At 38.1% G+C, this 20,406-nt stretch overlaps 1 protein-coding gene across 50 annotated transcripts in view; it reads left to right on the forward strand.

Annotated features, from left to right (window-relative positions):
- The window catches only part of Nrxn3 (neurexin 3), a 1,566,538-nt gene extending 1,547,257 nt beyond the window's left edge, over positions 1-19,281 (forward strand). For 20 of the 50 annotated variants that reach the window (XM_060387937.1, XM_060387941.1, XM_060387950.1 and 17 more), the window contains one exon: positions 15,856-19,281. In XM_060387937.1, coding sequence (XP_060243920.1) covers positions 15,856-16,781 — 926 coding nt within the window. In that variant the 3' untranslated portion in view covers positions 16,782-19,281. Of the gene's footprint in view, positions 1-7,029; positions 7,708-15,855 lie in introns of all 50 variants that reach the window. The other 30 variants (XM_060387963.1, XM_060387965.1, XM_060387978.1 and 27 more) reach the window with 3 other exon arrangements.
- Positions 19,282-20,406: the final 1,125 nt, after the last annotated feature.

Below are 20,406 nucleotides of genomic sequence, written 5' to 3' on the forward strand. Positions count from 1 at the left end.
ACATAGCTCTTAGCACAAGAGACTCCATCATAGTTTTGTCTTTTCTCCTGGGACCTAATACAGGATCAGTCCAAAGCAGTGCTCTACCATAATCCTGTTTAACAGAGTTCACATGTAGAATATATCAGAAAATAAGCAGATGTGATGCTTTCTTCCAAAAACTGGTTTATGCTGCTTTTAATAAAGTTGTATATAGTCATTGATGGATTAAAATGTAGTATGAATCTTATACATGAAATTTAATCAGACAGGACAGAAACACTCAGAGAGCACTGATGATTTCATCAGAGAAGTAGCCCAGCAACAAAAAATCACATTATCTCAATGGGCACTTACTTGACAACCAAACCTTTCACCGAGATAATTCCAGAATAGATAGAATGTAAAAAAATAATACTTATTGTTTGGTTCTAAATTCTTTGCAGTAAAAAACTATTAAACAACTTTTGTTCTGCAAGGACGATAATTATTAGCCTTCTCATGTTTGGAAGTATTGTTCCATATCCCATATCCTATTTGAGTCTATTCCCAGTGAAGCTTCTATTCACTTTATACACAGGAATTCTCAAGATTGATGCCAGGCATCAAAAGTTAGATCACAGCTGATATCAGTCTAGCAAGGACTAAAGGTTAGTTCTTTTTTTTTTCCACCATTATCAACTAAGATCTACTCTGCATCCTTTCCAGTTTAAAAAAGAAAAAAGAAAAAGAAAAAAAAAAAGAGCAGAGTTTAGAATACTGTTTCCAAACTGAATTTTGCTGGAAAATGCCTTAGAATTCCTTTAAAACTGCAGCTTCCTAGGCTCTCCCTGCCATCCTCACTGCTTCCTCTGGAAAGATTGACTTAGCATGGGCCAGGTGCCCCTCAAACTGTGGAACGATCGTCACAGCCCCTCTGGATAAAAATTCCCATTATGCTCTTGTGACTCCTGATACATAAAAATGTGACTAGATCTGCAAAGATACTAGGACCCCCACCATGCCTACCCTGTGGAACTTTTTGTGTCTAAGACTACCTTATTTATACTTTCCAATTCCCATGGAGAGTGAAATGTTTCTCTAGAACATAAGACAAAAAAAACCTTCAACATTTGTTTGAAAGTCAAGCTGTAGTTTTGTTGAAAGGGTAAAGGTCCATGTTCCGTTATGGCTATCCAGCTACTCAGTTGTGTGATTCTGAGTAAATAAACTAGCTTATTGAAGTCCAGATTCAGTGATAATTTGATGTAATTTTAATTCTTAAATAGATCATTTACACTTTTTTCTTACAACTACAGTATCTGGAAGAGTCAATTGTCAATATTCAAGAAGTTTCTTCAGAAATTTTATTACTAATTAATGTTTTAACGAAATGATTACAATTTATCTACAATTACAATTTATATTTTGTCTCATATGTTAAAGAAAATCACTATGCCAACTGTTTCCTTGTTCACATATTTGCATTACATAATTCCTTAAACAGTTACTCAAGACAAGCACATCTATCATGGTATAGCATGGCATAGTTACTCAGCCTCCCCTGTAACAAGGGAACTTATGTTGTTCTCACTTAACTAAGATCCAGAGTATAATGCACTGTCATTAACTATTGTCCCACTGTTGAACTGAGATATCTACAGTTGTTTATTCTACATGCCTGCTACTTTCTATTGTTTGATCTATATTGTCTCACTTCCTTGTCTATCACTATTCCAGTGATGGCTACCACTTCACCTTCTATCTCTGCACATTGGTGTTTTTTTCTTAAGAAAGTACTTAAAAGTACGTAAAAGTGAGGTCAAGCAATATGTTGGTGTCTCTTTCTGTCTCTTTTTCTCTCTCTCTCTGTCTCTCTCTTGCTCCATCTCTTTTCTCTCTAGTTTATTTAACTTATATTAATGTTCTCTCTATTTGATAGACAGATGACCAGAGTCCTCCTCCAGGTCTGTTGTCTTGCTAGACATTAAATATATTCTAATGAAGATACAGCTAAATGTGACCTTGTTAGAACTTGCTTCTCACCTACAAGAGTGAAATAAAATAACCATAATATTAGATGTATAAATAACATAAACTCACCTTTTGAAGATAAGTGAATCAAGCATTAAGAAGGCAATGTCACCAGAAGAGATAGAAACAGTTGGAAAGACATCATCATGGCTGGTCTAGTCAGGGTTTGAGACTGACGTTATACTTATTTGTTACTGAATTAAACGCTCCAAGGATCACATTTGAAATAACTTTGATCCTGATTGCCTGTGACTTAGCTTCCTCTGTTGAGTATGTTTCTGCTAACAGTCTTTGAAGATAATAGTAGCAAAGATGTGTGAAGCCCTTTAGAATTTACAAGCACTTTCACATTCAAAATGTCATTAGTTGTGCAAATCTACCTGTGAGGTAGACTGATTGAGCAGACACTATAATCTTTGCATCATACATGAGGAAACAGACTCAACAGCATGAGAGAATTTGTTGAATGTCTGTCTAATAAGGTATTGTGCGGTACAACTAAGACTAAGATTTAGGGTCCCCAGACTCAGAATCTCTATTGTCTATATGAGGGTCCAAGCATAAATCGAGGCATGTTGGTAATCCAGAAGTCAATGCCTTTATGGGATCTAGAGGTGAGGCTAGGATGAGGGCAAGGAGATAAGCAGTTTAAGTTATTCAGATAAGTATCTGAGTAAGTATTGTTCTACTGGGTGTTGAAATAAATGTAAACATGAAGATACTATCCTAGCTCTCAAATTGTTTAAGATTTATCTGAGATGAATAAGAAAAGAAACCAAGCTTACTGGAACACTGAGTTAATAGTTAATAGTCAATTCAGGATACAGTAGGTCACAAGAAGGATAGAGTTGATGGGATAGACCTAAAGACACATGTTAAAACCTAGATTAATCTAGTTCTTACTTTAAGGTCCTCCCTCTCCCATATTTGCTTCTGTCTTATCAATTTTAAAGCATACTAATGCATTGTGTAATAACCTATCCATTCTTATCTACTCCCTTAAGTTGGAAAATAAAGGTATAGTAAACATGAGATCGTTAACACAGAAATGCAGTTCTAAGTATTGGATTTGGTGATGTCTGGACTCTCTTTTCTGTCTTGAACATTTATTCTCTCCCTCACCCTACCTACAATAATTAAGTGTGGAAAATGGGTCTGTAACAAATAATGCATGAACGTTTTTGTTCAGCATTAAAAACATAATGTTAAGCATTTTCATTCAAAAACAAGTGTCATGCATAAAGCAAGTTTTGTTCCCGTGTGCCTGAAAAAGATGCTATGATGTATGGAAGTATAGGAAGACTCAAACTGACACAGAGATTGCAGCCATCCTCACATTCTTATGATTCCACACCTGTGTAGAGCCAGCATTTTCATTCTAAGCAAAAGTGTCATACAGCATTGAGCTGTTTGTCCTAGCACAAGAATCCTCCCTTTTTTGAAGACTCACAAAATCATAATCTGTATATCCATAGGTGGGACAGGCATGAAGGTTTTTTTTATAAATCTACTGCAAATGTTTTGAAGCTCTTCAAGTATGCGATCCTTCAGCTCCTAGGTGCTGCTATAAGTTTTCCAGCTTTCAGTGAGACTCTTGAGAGAACTCCCCCTCCCCCTTCTCTCTCCAGTGTTTTGAGAGGGGAAAGTCAAGAACTTACCAAAGTGCAGAGCCATTCATTTGAGCTTTGCCATTGGCAAAGCTCTTCATTTTCTCATGTGCAAAACATGTCTTCTAGAGGGAGGACCTGCTCCCAAGATACATGGGGCTTGCACCTAAGCTTCTCCAGGTCCACCTCCACCCAGCAGTTTAAAAACGTATGTCTTCAGTTCAAGAGAGCATTCCACAGTGAATTCCGACCTGTAAAATTTCAGCTTATAGTTCTTAGTTTGTTAGCATTACATATTATGTTTAGATGGGGGCTATTAGGACATGCTGAGATCAAAAATGGTTGTAGCAGAATATACTGTTTCAAATCAAATTACTGTATTACTTGTTCTCAAAGGCACATATAACCAGAACACATTAACACTTAGTAGAGCAATAAATATGTATCATGTACTTGTTGAAAATAGAAAATGATTGTAGATTAGTAATGAACAATAAAAATAAAAGTATGACACGTCTAAGAATGATTAACAGTTTTACTCTGTGTATTTCATTAGAGTTCAAAGCAGTTTCACATTTGCATACTAAGGATTGGATACTAACTTGTATTGTAAAAATTGATATGTGCTTTATATCCATGGTGTGTTGGCTTCATTTGAAGTTATGGCTTCCGTGATTTAAAAAAATATATACATATACTCTTTTTTTTTTTTTTTATAAATTTGCAAAGTGGCAACCCCAAATTGCAGCGTGTTGAATTGTCCAAACCAGTGATTTCTGGAAAGTAAGTGGTGTCCTGCTTGTAAGAGTTTTAAAACAGGCATTTTGAAATAGGTAAATTACTCCACAGAAACCCTAGGGGACCCAAATTGCTGATATATTCCTGAGAGCACCACCCATTATCCTGGAATCTAAATAGCCCGCGAAGATCTCATGCTTCAGCTTTTGCACTTAGACAAGTTTTGCTTCCTGCTTTCAATACATGAGAAACAAAAAGTCATCTGTGGGAATATTACCAACTGAACTCTTATGAAAGTCATTTGATTGGTGCCTTATAACCAGTCACTTTAGCACTTCCCAGATCTTCTCATGAAAAAAAAAAAATTCACTGTTAAAACCACCGTTAGGCAAAAGCTCAACCAAATGACAACAACAAGGGTTTTTCCTCTATTGTAATATTGGGATTGTCTTTCTTCCACATGAAACATTCCGACTGTACTTTGTGAAGTTCCGGAAATAATGATTAACATTATTAAACCAGAGACTAAAAATCTTGGTACGGACCGACCCAGGGGGACACATTACTACAATTCTGTTTAAAATAAAATAATAAAAGGGGCGTCTCCTAGGGGGCAAAAGTTGACCCCATTTTTAAAAATTATTCAGTTTGTCAAAGTCACCCAAAGGGGTTCTTTGAAACTTGGAATTGGCTGTCAGAACTAAGCACTCTCACGTGTCTTGCCTTTGGGGTTCGCCTACCCGGGTTTCCCAGTCCTTGGTTGAACAGGGATATAATGATTATAACTCCAGTGATCTCTTCCAGTAGGGGATGAGGCCATTTTCTAAAACCCCTTTCCTTGCATCCTTTTTATGATATGTTTCTCTCAGTGCTCCCACACGCACCACACAGAGACATGTGCAAATACCTGTCAGGCATTCACAGGCTCTTGTCTACTTTTCTCAGTGTACACTAGTTGTAATGTTTTGTCTCACAGATTAGTCTCTAAAAGGCTAACACAATTTCCCTCAAGCATAATGTATCATGATCATCACTGTTTGTAGATCTGACACTGATAATTTCTTCTTTGGAGCAGAGAGAAGTTTTAACATTGTTACCAAAAGTTACATCAGTTCTTCTTCTACTCACTTGGCTTAGTTTAACATCCTGTTGTAAACCATGATTACTCCTTTCAGTTAGAAAATAAATAAATAAATAAATAAATAAATAAATACTCATGAAGCAGCATTACCTACTGTAGTCCTGGAACACCTTACAAAACATACCTTCTCTGACAAGTCCTCCAAAGAACAGCTAGTGTTATACTTTATTCCAATCCCTGCCACTACAGGCTTCATTTCACACACACACACACACACACACACACACACACACACACACACACACTCACACACACACTAACCGCACCTGAAACCTGAAAAGAAGTCCTGTGATGTGTTTCACCCCTACTGGAAAAGCATGCAAAAAAACAAAAACCCTCAGTTCCTCTCTCCCACCACAAACTGGTTTTGTCCTGCCGACCTCTCTACCTAACCCAACTCGTTGTTCTGTTTTTCTATTTTTTCCCTAAATGCAACTTACTTTAAGCATGTGTTAACTCGATTGAAATCCCTGCAATTCAGGGGTGATAGACAATACCCGTCTTCCCTTTTAACCGTCTTCTTAGGACGGGCATCCAGACTTGCACGCCCTTTTTATTTTTTTTAGAGAAACAAAATCAAAATGTGACTTCCAAAAAAAAAAAAAATTGGAATTTGTTTCGAATTTTGGCTGTCACACAATGGGGAATCAATGATCCAAATGAATGAGCAGACAAATAAAAACCAGCAAAAGCTACACCATGAGTATTAAGCTGTGTCCCCTGACCGTTCTGTCTGTGCCTTCTCAGCGTGTGCATCTGGTTGTCCATCTCTTTAAAAAAAAAAAAAAATCTCCCCCCTTTTTTTGTTATTTTCTCCCTTCTTGTTTGGAAATTAAATGTTTTTGTATTATATATAATCTTTCTCTATATACATATCAGTGTATTCCTTTTTAACTGCTAGATCTTTATCTTTAGACTTGTTTTTATCCAAAATGATGAGAAAAAAAAAGTTATGAATTGTTTTCTGCAGTTTTTTTTCCCCACTCTTTCTTTAAATCTGGAACAACTTCAGCTGCACATCCCGCATCCTCATCTTTCAGATGAGCCTGTCTCCATGGCAGTAGTACACACAGAGCATGGGTGGTTTGTGGAAGGTGGATGATGGCATTTGGAACGTACCGTTTCTGTACGGAGGAGTCATTAGCGGCCTGTACATGGGTTCTCGGCTCAGCACTGCCTGTCCTCACCTCTGTGGCTCTCTCCGCTCCCAGCCGTAGATGGGGCTGCGCGGCTGCCGGTGAAGTTGTTCAATGTGAATGCATAACTCTAGTCTCCTTGATTTTGCTTTGAAACTTTTGATCTTGAATATTAGTAATATTATTTTATGTAATCTGTCAATTTTGAGTAGGATAAAGAAGTTTAAATGTTTTAATGATTTTTTTTAAAAAAATCTTATGATGAAACTGTAATGATTTTGTAGTAATTGCATGTTGAAGAAGTTGCAGGTTAGGGTGTGTGAGATTGTCAGTGTTAGAGTTCTGTTCTTGATTTCCATAGATGGGCATGTGTAGGCTCATTTGTTTTTGTATATTGCCCATCCCTTCCTTACAGCCAGAAGCTCTAATGCAGCTAGATCACTCCGTGCCGCCCTTACATGGACATGGCGACTCACTTACACATTTACTCCTCTCATCTTCATCTCCTGTGTAGTGTACTCATAGCTACGACCCTCCCTTGTTCCGCATCCTTCCTTCCCATACTCCCCCTTTCTTTAGCATTGTTAAAATTTATGTGCTGTCATCCATTCCCCTAAATTAAGGAAAATCTAAAATTTGTCAAAAAGACAATTAAAAAATCTAAATATATATCTGAAAACTTGACAATGGAGAAATTCATTCCAATCCCTACAGACGCATAGATTTTTTTAAAGGCAAATTATAAAAATATTTTTCCATTTTTAATCATAGAAATCAGAATTATTTTAAATTTAAAATTAATGCCCCTCTCAACTCCCCATAAAGTAAAAATTGTTAAAGTGCAGATTTTTTTCTTTTCATGTTATGTGGTGTGAATGTCTGTGTTGTTGCCTCCCTGTATCATCCTCTGTTGTAAATTATTATATTTAAAAAAATCAGACATTTTGCTCAAAAGTTTTTAAGAAAAATAACAACAACAACAAAGCAAGTTTCAAGAATGTGGCAATTCAATTTGTCCAAGAGCATTCTTACACAACTTTCTTTTGTAAATTTTTTTCTTTCATGCCAAAAAACATGCGGGCAATTTGTTGATGTAAGTTGACTATAAATTAATATGGTATTCTCTTCTGTTATAATTTCTTTTTTCTTTTTGCTTATGTTGAAATTCTCTCTCTCTCTTTCTCTCTTTCTCTCGCTCGCTCTCTCTCCAAAACAGCTTCTATATTTTTATTTTCCTTTGCCTTGTGTTCTTATATTGTGAATGCCTTGTTGGTCTTATTTGCTGTCCTTCTGGTTAATTTGTTTCAGCTATGAAGTTCATTTTATTTTATACTATCTGATTTTAAAAACTATATTAAGTACTTTCTTTTACTTGGCCCTTTTTGCTTTATTTTCACTGTTCTGATTTGTGCAGAATTGTATTCAATGATCAATAGAAATTCTACTTTTAGTTAAAGAGGATAAGTACCCAATCCTTATCAACTAAGAGAAGCCTAAACTCGGCCTACAGTTATTTTTAGCCACTAATTTTAAGGTCTTTACAGTATTGGTTACCCTAAAGTGGGAAATTAAAACTGGCTATAGCATATGGGAGGCCTACACCCCAGAAAAAAACGAATTGACTTGAGTTAGTTCAGATTATCATCAGTGGTAATTTCATCCTTAATTTAATTCCTTAGAAGATATTCAGGGAAATCAGCCCTTTATTTTATTTTCCTTCGGTAAAGGGGAAATAAGGTACTCTCAAGTGACTATGGTAGACTGGTTCTCCGGGCTTAGGCTATCGTCTTCACCATAGGCTACAAAATCAATTTTACACAGAATGAAGACATCAGGAATCCCAGGTGTTTACAGTGCTGTGCTATGATGTTGATGCCTCCTAATGTACACACCTAACTTCTGGGAAAAAACACACTGCACCATGTACACACAGAGAGAAGGCTCAGGCATCCCCTCCTCCTTTCTCCTTCCCTCTTCTCTCCTTTGTCTCCCCTTCCTTCCCCCTTTCTATTCATCCTGAAGGACTCAACCAGGTAAGCTCCGAAGGAATCTTATGATTGTTTCAAGAAGATGCAGGATGGTTTTCTAATTCAACTTTTACTTACAAAGTACGTGGGTAGGTGTCACCATTCTGTAACTCTGGGTGGAGACCAGGTCTTGGCCTTGAGTTGTTTGGATCAGTGCAACAGCGACACATCGGAAATGCAAGGCTGGTGAGAGGCATCACACAACCCTTTTAGTGAAGAAGTCAATTGTTTCAACTTCAATTCTAGATATTACTGGTATCTGGAACTGTTGTAAGAAAAATCAAACTGAGTGGTAAACAGAAGATACATTTTTGGCCTGGGAATGTCAAAGAATGGGCTCTCTTCACCTCAGCTCAAGTGATTTTGGCCTGATTGACATGTTGACTAGTATTTCAGTGTTAAAAATTAGAATTCGCTAAAAAGGGTGCTAATATACTTAATCACATTAATGGATTTTTATGTTTGTTTTTAAAAAGACTGTTATTTCACTACAGGTTAATCATTTTTTTTCCCAAATACGAGACTTTTGAATGAATGTGAATCTTCCCACAATGACTAAAAGACATTACCTCTAGGGATGTCTCTCGAAGCACCCTGTGTATTTATATCTCTGCATATGAGACCATTGCATTCAAAAGAACAGAGAAACTGATCAATGACTGGAGTGTTTACAGGTCAAAATGCTAATAAAAGGAGTAAAGCCTCTCTGAGTAGCAGTAGGCACTACAGTAACTATTCAGTGTGTGCTGCCTTGAAATAGATGCCTTCCCATTTATCCTTGGAGTTGAAGAAACGTTACCAAGTCATGTGCCTTGTAAGGGTAGTTCCAATGTTAACAGAAGTCTAGGCTGACTGGCTTCAGAACAAAAGCTCTTAATTAATAAGCAAATGAAAGCTTCACTTGGCATTCCCCAGTTTATTACGCATAATCACATCAAGCAGCTGTGGCTCCTCTTTTTTGGGACTTATGTTAAAAAACAGATTGGGTACCCTTTCAGAATTAAGCTCTTTCCAGATAAACCACTTGCTATGTTTTAGGTGTGTGTGTGTGTGTGTGTGTGTGTGTGTGTGTGTGTGTCAGAGGGTTTACCTAAAGAGTCTCATCTTGTTAAATCTAAATTGCCCCTTTGAAACATTTAAGTTTTACTGATGTTTTCTCCACCAAGCACTGGCTGTGTTGGTCCAGAGAAGTTTTTTTTTTTTTTTTTTTTTTTTCTGAAGGTCATTCATGTAGAGCCATTTAATGGTTAAAACCTTCAGCATATCTGTGCACTTAAGTGCTCACTCCTATGGCACCAAATATGTAAATGAGGGTCTTTATGTAGTGAGTGAATTAGAATAATGCAAATCAGAGATAAGGTAAAGAACCCAAATAGACATAAAAACGGAATTTCAGCAATTGGAGCATGGCATCCTCTCTAGAGGCTCTCTGCTTAGCATCATTGTTTTTGAATGTGACCTTTCAGAGTCAGCTGTCTCCAGAGAGGCAGAAAGGCCGGAGCCACATTGAAACTACTTCAGGCTGGTCCTTTTTTTTCTTTTTTTTTTTTTGGGGGGGGGTGGGGGGTGACCCATTACATTCACCATGACCGACAACATCCTCACAGTTCAGAAGAGTTCTTTTGAATTTTTAATATGCTGTCTTTTGCAATGGCAGACAGACCCTTTTGCTAGATATCAGCCCTAGAGGCATGAATTATATATCTATAAATACACTCATAGAGCGAAAAAGCAGGGCAGCCTTCAGGGCTAAAATAGACCTTTTATATCCCTAGTGAGCTCTCTTGTTTAAGGAAAAGCACAGCCTTGTCAAAAAAAAGTGTATATTCCTGATTTTAAGATGCTAACATTAAAGAATACAGATAGTTCTTGTACTAAACCAAAGGAAAATTCCAGAGATGGCATAAAACGTTAGGATTTGGATGTATTCCAGCTTTCATATCACTCTGCCTGTTGGTTTTAGACTTGATTGTGTGAAGACTTTTCTAAGGTTAGACACACAGGGTTGATCACTGTACAGTCTTTGTGAAGGAGGGGCATATTATTAGCTATTCCATTATTTTTAAGAAATATATCTCCTGCTCCCTCACCTCATATGAGGTTTGCCTTTGGATCCATTGATGTGGAAAACTAGTTCTGGGTACCTCTCTAATGCCAACATCTGTGTGTACTTAAGTGTATGAGAGACAGGCTTTTGCACACAGTTGTAAAGGATTATTTTGATTCAGTTAATTGAGATAGGAAGATTGGTCCACTGTGGGTGTCATCATTCCCTAGGCAGGATCTTGGGAATAAAAAGAAAGATGTAAACAGAACACAAGCATTCACTGTTATGGATTATGGATGCAATGTAACCAGCTCCCTGAAGCTCCTGCCTATTATGACATACCTCCATGATGGATTTTTAACATTGAACTGTGAGACAAAAGAAACCCTTACTTTTTAAAATTACTTTTTTCAGAACACTTTTTTACAGCAATAGGAAAAGAAACTAAGACAATCCCTTATTAAAAAAAATACCATGGTCAGCCAGGTATGTTAGTATATGACTATTATCCTGGCAACTTGGGAAGCTGAAGCTTTTGCTTGAGCCCAGAAGTTTAGGGACAGCTTCAACAACATATCTAGATCCAATGTCCAAAACAAAATTAGAGGCATAATTTGCATAGAACCTATGCATAGCTTCCTTGGTCTTTAATTCATTTCTCCGTTAGTTAAAATAGCAAATGTAATGTGCATGCTGTGCAAAATTGTTAGTCTATATATTTTATATAAGAAAAATAGTCTGCATATATTCAGTGCAGACTCTTTTTTTTTTTGGGGGGGTGCCATTCCTACCGGCAATCACTTGAAACCATGACTGTGGAGCTCATAAATAGAGGGTTGAGTGCACAGTGTATTTATCTCAATACTTAGAGAAAAATATTCATACTTAAAGTTGAGTACAGAGGTAGAGAGATAAGCCAGTGCTTGCAGGTGCTTGCTCTATGACTATAAGGATCCAAGTTCAGATCCCAACACCCACATGAGCTTGATTAAGTCTCATTTGTATGTCTGTAGCCCCAGCACTGTGGAGAGTAAGTAGCACAGGAGGATCTGTGAGGCTTGGCAAGTGCCAGCCTAGCTGGAGAACATGAGCTCCAGTTTTCAGGGACTCTACCTCAGAGAAATGACAGTTACAGAAGGCATATGCATTTGTGTACAGATGCTCATACCCCTTAACACACATGAATATATACTACATAGAACAATCACAGACACACATACTCACATACATGCATACATACAGCAAATAAGTAAGTTAATTAAGTTATTAAATAATGGAATATTTAAACTTAATTATATACTCCAACTCATTTACCTATTCTAGGCAGTTCTTAATGTCTACACTTACCTGAATGTTTTCATCTATTCTATTTGTAGTAATGGTCCACCCATGCCAGGCAGCTTCATTTCAAACTCCAGGAAGCTTTAATTCCTGGCAATACTAAGAGAGAGGAAAAAAAAAAAAAAACTATAAAAGCTTCTACAGTTTCAACAAGTATAGTTCAGCATAGTTTGGCCTCAAATTTTCCTGGCAGAGGCCATTGTTTATAATATCTCATTGCAGGATATTTCCTCAACAAAATGTTGAGGAAAAGAAAAGATAGTTTTGAAGATTTTCAGATCTTGCTTAGGATCTGATACCCATCATTTTACTTTAAAAATAAAGCGCACTCACTCTCTCTTCACTTTGGAACTCACCAGCCTTTTAGAAACTGCAAGTTAGCAAGCCTCGGAGCCCTCTATTTATGCTATTGGGAAAAGGTAGATTTTTATTTTAACTTTTTTGTGTGAAATCAGAGATGCTTTTTGGGCTGTTGAATGAGAAAAGAATAGCAAAGGGGAGTGGACTGATTCAACTGTCATGTGAACAGGTTTTCTGGACTTTCAAACAAGACTGTGAAATTTTAGCAAACATTGAAATAACAAAACAAACAAACAAGCCAAATGTAGGTCCCCCCCCCCCCCACGACTGTTACAGATGATTCAGTAACACTGTCAACAAGTGTCCTCTAGTAACCAGGAAGAGAGTGAGGGGCCAAGAGTTTGGATTTGTATTTAAATAAATTGCTTCCCAACAAGTCAGAGACTCTTCCTCTTCAGCATGGTTTGCTCCCTTGCTTAAGAGCAATGTTTTTTGTTATGGCCATAAGGAACACACAACTCAGGTTCGTGTTGGTAATGAAGCCAGCACTGAATGTTTGTTCCAGTTAACCAGGATTAAAAGGCACCCAAGGCTAGCCAGATGGATGCAGATAAAAGCACTCGGTTCACAAGTCTGACAACCTGAGTTCTGTGCCCCGGAGCCCACAAAACTGCAGACTTGGTGTCATATATTGTAATCTCCGCATGCCTACAGTGGAGATTGGACAGAGGAGTCACCTGGAGGCTTAAAGACTCGCTAGCTTAGAGTACACACAGCAGAAAAGAAAAAAACAATCTTCCTCAAAAATTCAAAACTCCAGAGCCAGAGTCTTCTGACTCTGACAGCAACACACAGGTTGTGGCATGTGTCTGCCACACTCACCATCACAAGCACACACACACACACACACACACACACACACACACACACACACCACAGACAGAGTGAATGAGAGAGAGACAGCACATTGTTTTAATTGAAAATGAAACCCAGTCTTGTTCTCCCCTGGAAAGCTGTGTTTCTTCCCCATGGCTGCCAGCTTTCATCCAAACACTGCCCTCTTTCCAGATTCCCTTGAATGCAGCACATGCGCCTTTCCCCCACCTCTAGAAAAATAAGAAAAATAGTTTGTGCAGGATTAGTTTTTAGGGCTAGCGTATCTTCAGGGAATTGTGCTCCAAATCCCATTTATAAAAACTAGCAAAGTGTGTAAATTATGTATTAACTAAGTCGCAAGGTATATGAATTATATATGTTCACAATGTAAAAAAAAAAAAAAAAAAAAAAAAATAGGCATACTGGTCCAGCAAAGCAAACCTGGAGCTCTGAAAACCCTGCAAAGATAATTTTGCTCAATCAGTTCAAACTCCAAGAACTAGAATAGATGAGAATCCAGACCTATCTTGAGGGTCTTAGGAAGATATTTGTTTACTTCCCTTCATAAAACAAAATCATCTGTTAGGTGAGAAATAATCATACAACTCTCTGTTGTCCTTCCCCTTCTGAGTGATTGACATGACATACATGCATGTCTCCCTGACCACCTATCTTGTGCTGGGTAGCACAATTATTAGCTAGGTTCAGAGGCAGCCAAAGGTCTTTGATGTGTTTGCTACCAGGGCCCCCTCTTAACAAAGCCTGAACCTGGATAGCATAGGTGGTGTTTAAAGATACAAGCTGTGCGATGTTGAATGGGAGAGTTCTACCAATGAACTGTTCTAGGAAGAATCTTGACAGACTGTGTAACCGAAAAGATTTGACTCTCTGGAGTGTCCCCGGAACACTGCAGTATTGAACCTGCTGCAAATCATTGTCTGGCTTTGTCGCCGATAGAGCTGGGTACCTGAACAATGGATATACTTATTAGCAGATTGTTCAAACTCTAGTCACCCCGTCTCAGTAAAATAACTACCGACAGCAACACCAACAAGTGCATTACGACCAGCTCAGAGAGAACATTTTCAAGGCATTGTATCATCATCTCAACTTCCTAAATGGAGAGGGACATCATGCCATTCCTGGCTGCCATTTTGTTCAGATCACACATACTGCTCCTGTACAGGGAAACAGCCAAATCATATGTCCTACCTAGTATCTTCCCTAACCTTCTGGATCCAGAGGCACCTCTCCCCTAAGCCCAGAGACTCCCCCTCAGCTCAGAGACTTCTCTACTCTAGAGTAGATAAAAGTAGAGGGTCACCTTTGTTTTCTGGATTGTTCACTGTTGTTCGCCCATCTCAGCTTCCCCACTCTAAGAAGCCAGAGTTACTAAAAGATGTTCTACCTGAAAACTGTCTCAGTGAACCTCTCTATAGTATTTGAAAAGAATCTGTTGTTTAAAACCATTTTAAGTTATGACTAGGATATATTTTTCTAGAATACATGCAAGGAGGGAACATGAGCTGTGACTTCCTGAGATCACCCTGCTTCAGCTTCAACTGATAAGAGACGCCGCCAAAGAGACTTTCTTTTGCTGAAATGGGAGGAAATGCCAGCTCTTGGATAAATGATCAACTTCCCTGGCAAAATATTTGTTGCATCTGTGATTTGCAAGACACTGTGTTTTTATGAACTATTCTTAAATTGCTTTTTCATGCTGTCCACGTGTTTAATAACCATATAATAAGGTAGCTCTCTGGGTAAACTAGTTTTTTTTTTTCCATTCTAGTAAAGAATCACTGATATCAAAATTCACTTTGCTAAGTCAACTTTCCCCAACCTAAACATAAGTTTCCAGCCAGTCACAGATATTTAGGCTACACACACACACACACACACATATATATATGTATGTATTTTTTAATGGAGTTTTCAGTCCAGCATATACTGCATAGATCACAAAAGCCTTGAATAGACACATCATTTGCTAATGCAAGACAAGTTGTCATTTTAAGAGTTTCTAATGAAGCCTAGTCAAAAATGCATCAAGATGAACATTTAAACCTGTTGCCTAGCCCCCTTCCCCCATCACTGAGATAATGGGAGAGGAGTGCAACTGCAAAGCAGTGCAGGAAACAGGAAACATTTTCAGTTCTTTGGTCTTGATTTGGTCTCGGTGATGTGGAAAATAGATTACGTCCGTGCTCGTGAGAACTAGTAGGTAGAAACCAAGAAAGCAATAAAAAAATGTTTAAATGTGCAGCCATAAATAAAGCTCACTGTGTGTGTGTGCAACATGTATACCAAGCTCTTGTAGCACTTCTAAGAACATTTTAAACTGGAAGCTGCCATCTTGCCAGCAGATCCTGGAACCAGCCTGTTGGAATTCTGTCACTCTAAATCACTTGAGAGTATCTTTAAAATCTAAAACTCTTATTTCAAGGTTCCGAATTTTGGGTGGGCAGGGGCATATCATTGGCTCTATATCAGCCCAGAGTAATAAGGCAATAGCCAGAAATACCCATAGGCAGAGCCAGGTCATTTTATAGTAATTTCAGAAGCATAACCTCTGCCCTGCATTCATTAGAGTAAGCATAAGCTGTTTATGACTGTACTAATTATGTCTTTTTTTTCTTTTCAATCCCAGGAGGTGAATTAGTTATTCCTCTTCTTGTAGAAGACCCTTTAGCTACCCCTCCTATTGCTACTCGTGTACCTTCCATTACACTCCCCCCTACCTTCCGCCCCCTCCTCACCATTATTGAGACCACCAAAGATTCCCTGTCCATGACCTCTGAGGCGGGGTTACCTTGCTTGTCGGACCAAGGCAGCGATGGTTGTGATGATGATGGCTTGGTGATATCTGGGTATGGCTCAGGGGAAACCTTTGACTCTAACCTGCCCCCTACTGATGATGAAGATTTTTACACCACCTTCTCCTTGGTAACAGATAAGAGTCTTTCCACTTCAATCTTCGAAGGTGGCTACAAAGCACATGCGCCCAAGTGGGAATCCAAGGACTTTAGACCTAACAAAGTCTCGGAAACTAGTAGAACTACAACCACATCTTTGTCCCCTGAGCTGATCCGCTTCACAGCGTCCTCCTCGTCTGGGATGGTGCCCAAATTGCCAGCTGGCAAAATGAATAACCGTGATCTCAAACCCCAGCCTGATCTAGTCTTGCTTCCGTTGCCCACTGCCTATGAGCTAGACAGCACCAAACTGCGGAGCCCACTAATCACTTCCCCCATGTTCCGTAATGTGCCCACAGCAAACCCCACGGAGCCAGGGATCAGACGGGTTCCGGGGGCCTCAGAGGTGATCCGGGAGTCCAGCAGTACAACAGGGATGGTCGTCGGCATTGTGGCTGCTGCCGCCCTCTGCATCTTGATCCTCCTGTACGCCATGTACAAGTACAGGAACAGGGACGAGGGGTCCTATCAAGTGGACGAGACGAGGAACTACATCAGCAACTCGGCCCAGAGCAACGGCACGCTCATGAAGGAGAAGCAAGCCAGCTCCAAGAGCGGCCATAAGAAACAGAAAAACAAGGACAAGGAGTATTACGTGTAAACACAACACCGATCTATGCGAATTTAAAACAGCATTATTTATACACACACACACCTGAGCACTTTGACAAAAAAACTCGTTGGATGTGTTCTGTGAGATGGGGTGTACCACGACTATGGTGGGGAAAACCATTTTGAAAAGGACACGTAAGGATGGTGTATTTCTCTGTGATGTTCAGCCAGGCTGCAAGGTTGCATCCACGGCCTGGAGACAGAAAGTTCTCTCTGCTCTGCTGTATCCTAAAGCACAGACTTAGTGCTCTGGAGCAAGTCCATGACTCCACATGACCTTGAAAGCTTCCTTCTCTCCAGGACCTTTTGAAAGGGGTAGAAGACTATAAGGCTTACTTGTTCCATAGCTCCAAGTGAGTCTGTACTGATGTTTGTGAATCTTGACTGTAACAATGTTGGGTTATTTTTTTTGTTTGTTCGTTTAATTATGTAAAAAAACAAAAACAAAAAAATGAGAAAAGAAAAATGCTTTAAAAAAATCAAAAACAAAACATTAAAAAAAACAAAAAACAAAAAACAAAAAAACAAAACCCAGAAATGCCCTTATCTGGTTCTGGCCAGTGTGAGTGTAACTTTCCAAGATCTGAGGGGAAAATGGCTTTTGGGTTTTCATTTATTTATTTTTTGACAATGACTGCACATAAGAAGAGGAAAAAAAATACTCAGAAATCAAATGTTTGAGACTCTTGCCATATGAACTCAAAATCTACCATGGCATTCACTTCACGTAGCAGGTTGTGGTGTCTCTAGAATCGGTCATTTGTTTCCTAATGCTTTGATGAACCCATGTTACGGATGTTAATCTATTTGAAAAGCAGGTCCCCAAGATCTAATTCCAGTATTTGACACTCAAACCTACAGCAGATGGGTTTGGGGCTGGTTTTATCAGAGCTATTGGTTTCACTTAAAAAATACTGTCCCTGTCCATAGACCCAAATTGTGTGAACGGGGAAAGATAAACCCCATAAATTAAAGCAGAGCCTTTCCAAGGGAAGGGAAGGGAATGGGGGTAGAATGGATGTGTGATCCAAATGCATGCAAATAAAGAAAAAGAAAATACAATGCTAGTGTCTGTTTCAACAGACTGCAGGGGAGTTCCCAACTTGTAATGCAACCACAAATGGTCACACAAGCCACATCATGGCCAAGTGTGAAAATCTTACTTATTTCCCCACCCCCAACATGAAAATGGTTTCCATAGTGGTTTAATTTTGTAGCCTGATGTGAATAAATCTCTCTTTCCATCTCCTCATGTCTCCCTCCACCCATCTTTTATAAACACAAATAAATAAATGAATAAAGCTGCTGTGACACACACAAAAAAGGATTTAATAGTATAATATATATAAATAAATATATATATATACAGATATATTTATCATGGTATGTTTGATGGGATGACTGACACAGAAATCTGTTAAAGTCTTGAAGTGGAATGAGAATGTTATTTTAAAAGAAAAATAACAAAACAACAAAAAAGTAAACCTTAAAATGTGAAGAAAGTGTGAGTTTTCGTTTTGTCACAGTTAACTGTGTCAAAGAGAATTTAAACAACAACAACAAAAACTTCTCAGATTTTGTTTACATATTTTACTACATTTTTGCTGGTATAATTCCTTAGTCACATATGTACATAACCGCTTTAAGAACTGTTATTTCCTTTCTATCTGTTTGTTTGGTTTGTATCCCATTCTTTTCTGTCTTCTTTTTGTAAAGAGGAAACAATGTACAGAGTAACAATAAACTGGTCTTGTGGCCGTAGCCATTCAAAAAGCAAGAAGATGAAACAAGACACATACTCCCATAGAGGTGAAGTGTGTCATCCGGAGGGGCAGGCATATACAATTTCTTTTGTACAGATGAAAACCAATCAGCTGTTTAGATTTAGAAATCTACTCTTGCTGGTCTTTGTAAGTTGCATGAATATTTGACTTTGAAAAAAAAATCTTAAAGACATGGGGCAGAAGGCACAGTCTAAAACAATGGTCGCCTTTTCTGATGTGTATGGAAAGCGATGTTCCTCCTTATCTGAGATTTCAATGTGTTAAGAGTTTTCATTTTCTTTTCTGTTGTCATTGAAAAGACAGGACTATAAAATGATATCAAAGCACGATTTTAGATAAATGGCCCAGCCTATATGAAGTTGATTATATCTTGATGTCTGTGACAGATTGCTGTTCTTGGAGTTTTGAGGTCTTGTGAACTGATCTCCTGTTTTCTTTCTTTTCATTTTTTTTTTAAAATCTGAGTAAAAGCTCATTTGTTATATTCCTTTTAGTGTAAGTTTCTATTTGGACAATTTTATGGGAACTCGTGCATTCTGTATGTGAGCTTTCATCATATTCCTGTTGTTTTCTTCGCAGAGCCTAAAGGAAATTTTTTCATAATGTTGTGATGTTACTGCTTTTTTTCTTTTTCCTTTTCTCTTTTATTTTCCATTTGCTTTTTCGTTCAAGGATATGCTTAGCAATAAAATGTTCTTCCCAAAACCTTGTGTTATGATGCAATTTTATTTTCTTAACTTTGGTAAATGATCTCGAACACAGCTAAGTAGGTCTTGTTCTATTAAGAGTCAAGCAAACTAAAACCACTTTCATATGCTATTGGTTATTCTGACCACTTACTAATTACTAATTACAGAGTCATCCAAGGGGCATAGTTATGAGATAGGTTATCTTCACACTCCCTAAGGTGTTTGTATTGACATTGCTGTGATGGACAAGGAGGAGGAGAAGCTAAATTCCAGAAAGGTAAGAGGGCAGGGGCATTGTATTGTGAAAGAGATTGCTGGAGTTTTCGGTAAGTCAACAAACTGAAAATTATTCCAAAACTGTGTTCAAAAGAAACTTTAAACAGGAAGCTTTAGAAGTCTTTTTTTTTTTTTCTGAGCTTGCCACCACAGTGAAAAACAAAGCAAAACAAACAAAAACTCAATGAATTCTAAAATGAAACTTGAATGAGTTTGTGAATTTTTATAGTTTCTCCCTAGAGTTTCCATGCATCAGATTCGTCATCTACTCAGCTTGGACTGTAATTTTCTCATAGCTAGGAAACTGCAAACACCCAGTCCACCTCCAGAACCAGGTAGTCAGTGTTGTACCCTGGTTTTCACCATGACCCTCAATTTTATATATAACTAAATAGTTAACCTCTATCAAGTTTTAAAAGATAATATTACATGCTTTCAGGTTTTGTTAGTAGGATATTTATACTGTTGACTATCTTGGGAATGGTATGAAACTGAGCTCAATGATGCTGAATTATATAAAGTCCTTTTTATATTTATTATCTCAGATAATTTACCTAGTAAAACAGACAAACAACAGCAAAAAGATTCACGAATGTCCAGGTATGCCAGGTGCTCTATTGCTTTGATCTATGCATCCTACTTAATACACTTTAAAGAAGAAGGGACAGACCATAAATAGCTTAAGAGAAACGAGTCTTAATACCTTTCAGATCATGTTGGTAGTAACGTTCCTCTTGCCTGGAAGACAATGGACAACACATGGACACTACAGTTAGGTGGAGTTCCTTGGTGCCTCACGTATACACATGGCTCAATTTCACAGACTCTCTGTGAAGGGAAGAGACTTCCCTTCTGCAAAAGTAAT

The sequence above is a fragment of the Meriones unguiculatus genome, chromosome 7 (genome assembly GCF_030254825.1).
Source record: "Meriones unguiculatus strain TT.TT164.6M chromosome 7, Bangor_MerUng_6.1, whole genome shotgun sequence".
Classification (NCBI taxonomy): Eukaryota; Metazoa; Chordata; class Mammalia; order Rodentia; family Muridae; genus Meriones; species Meriones unguiculatus.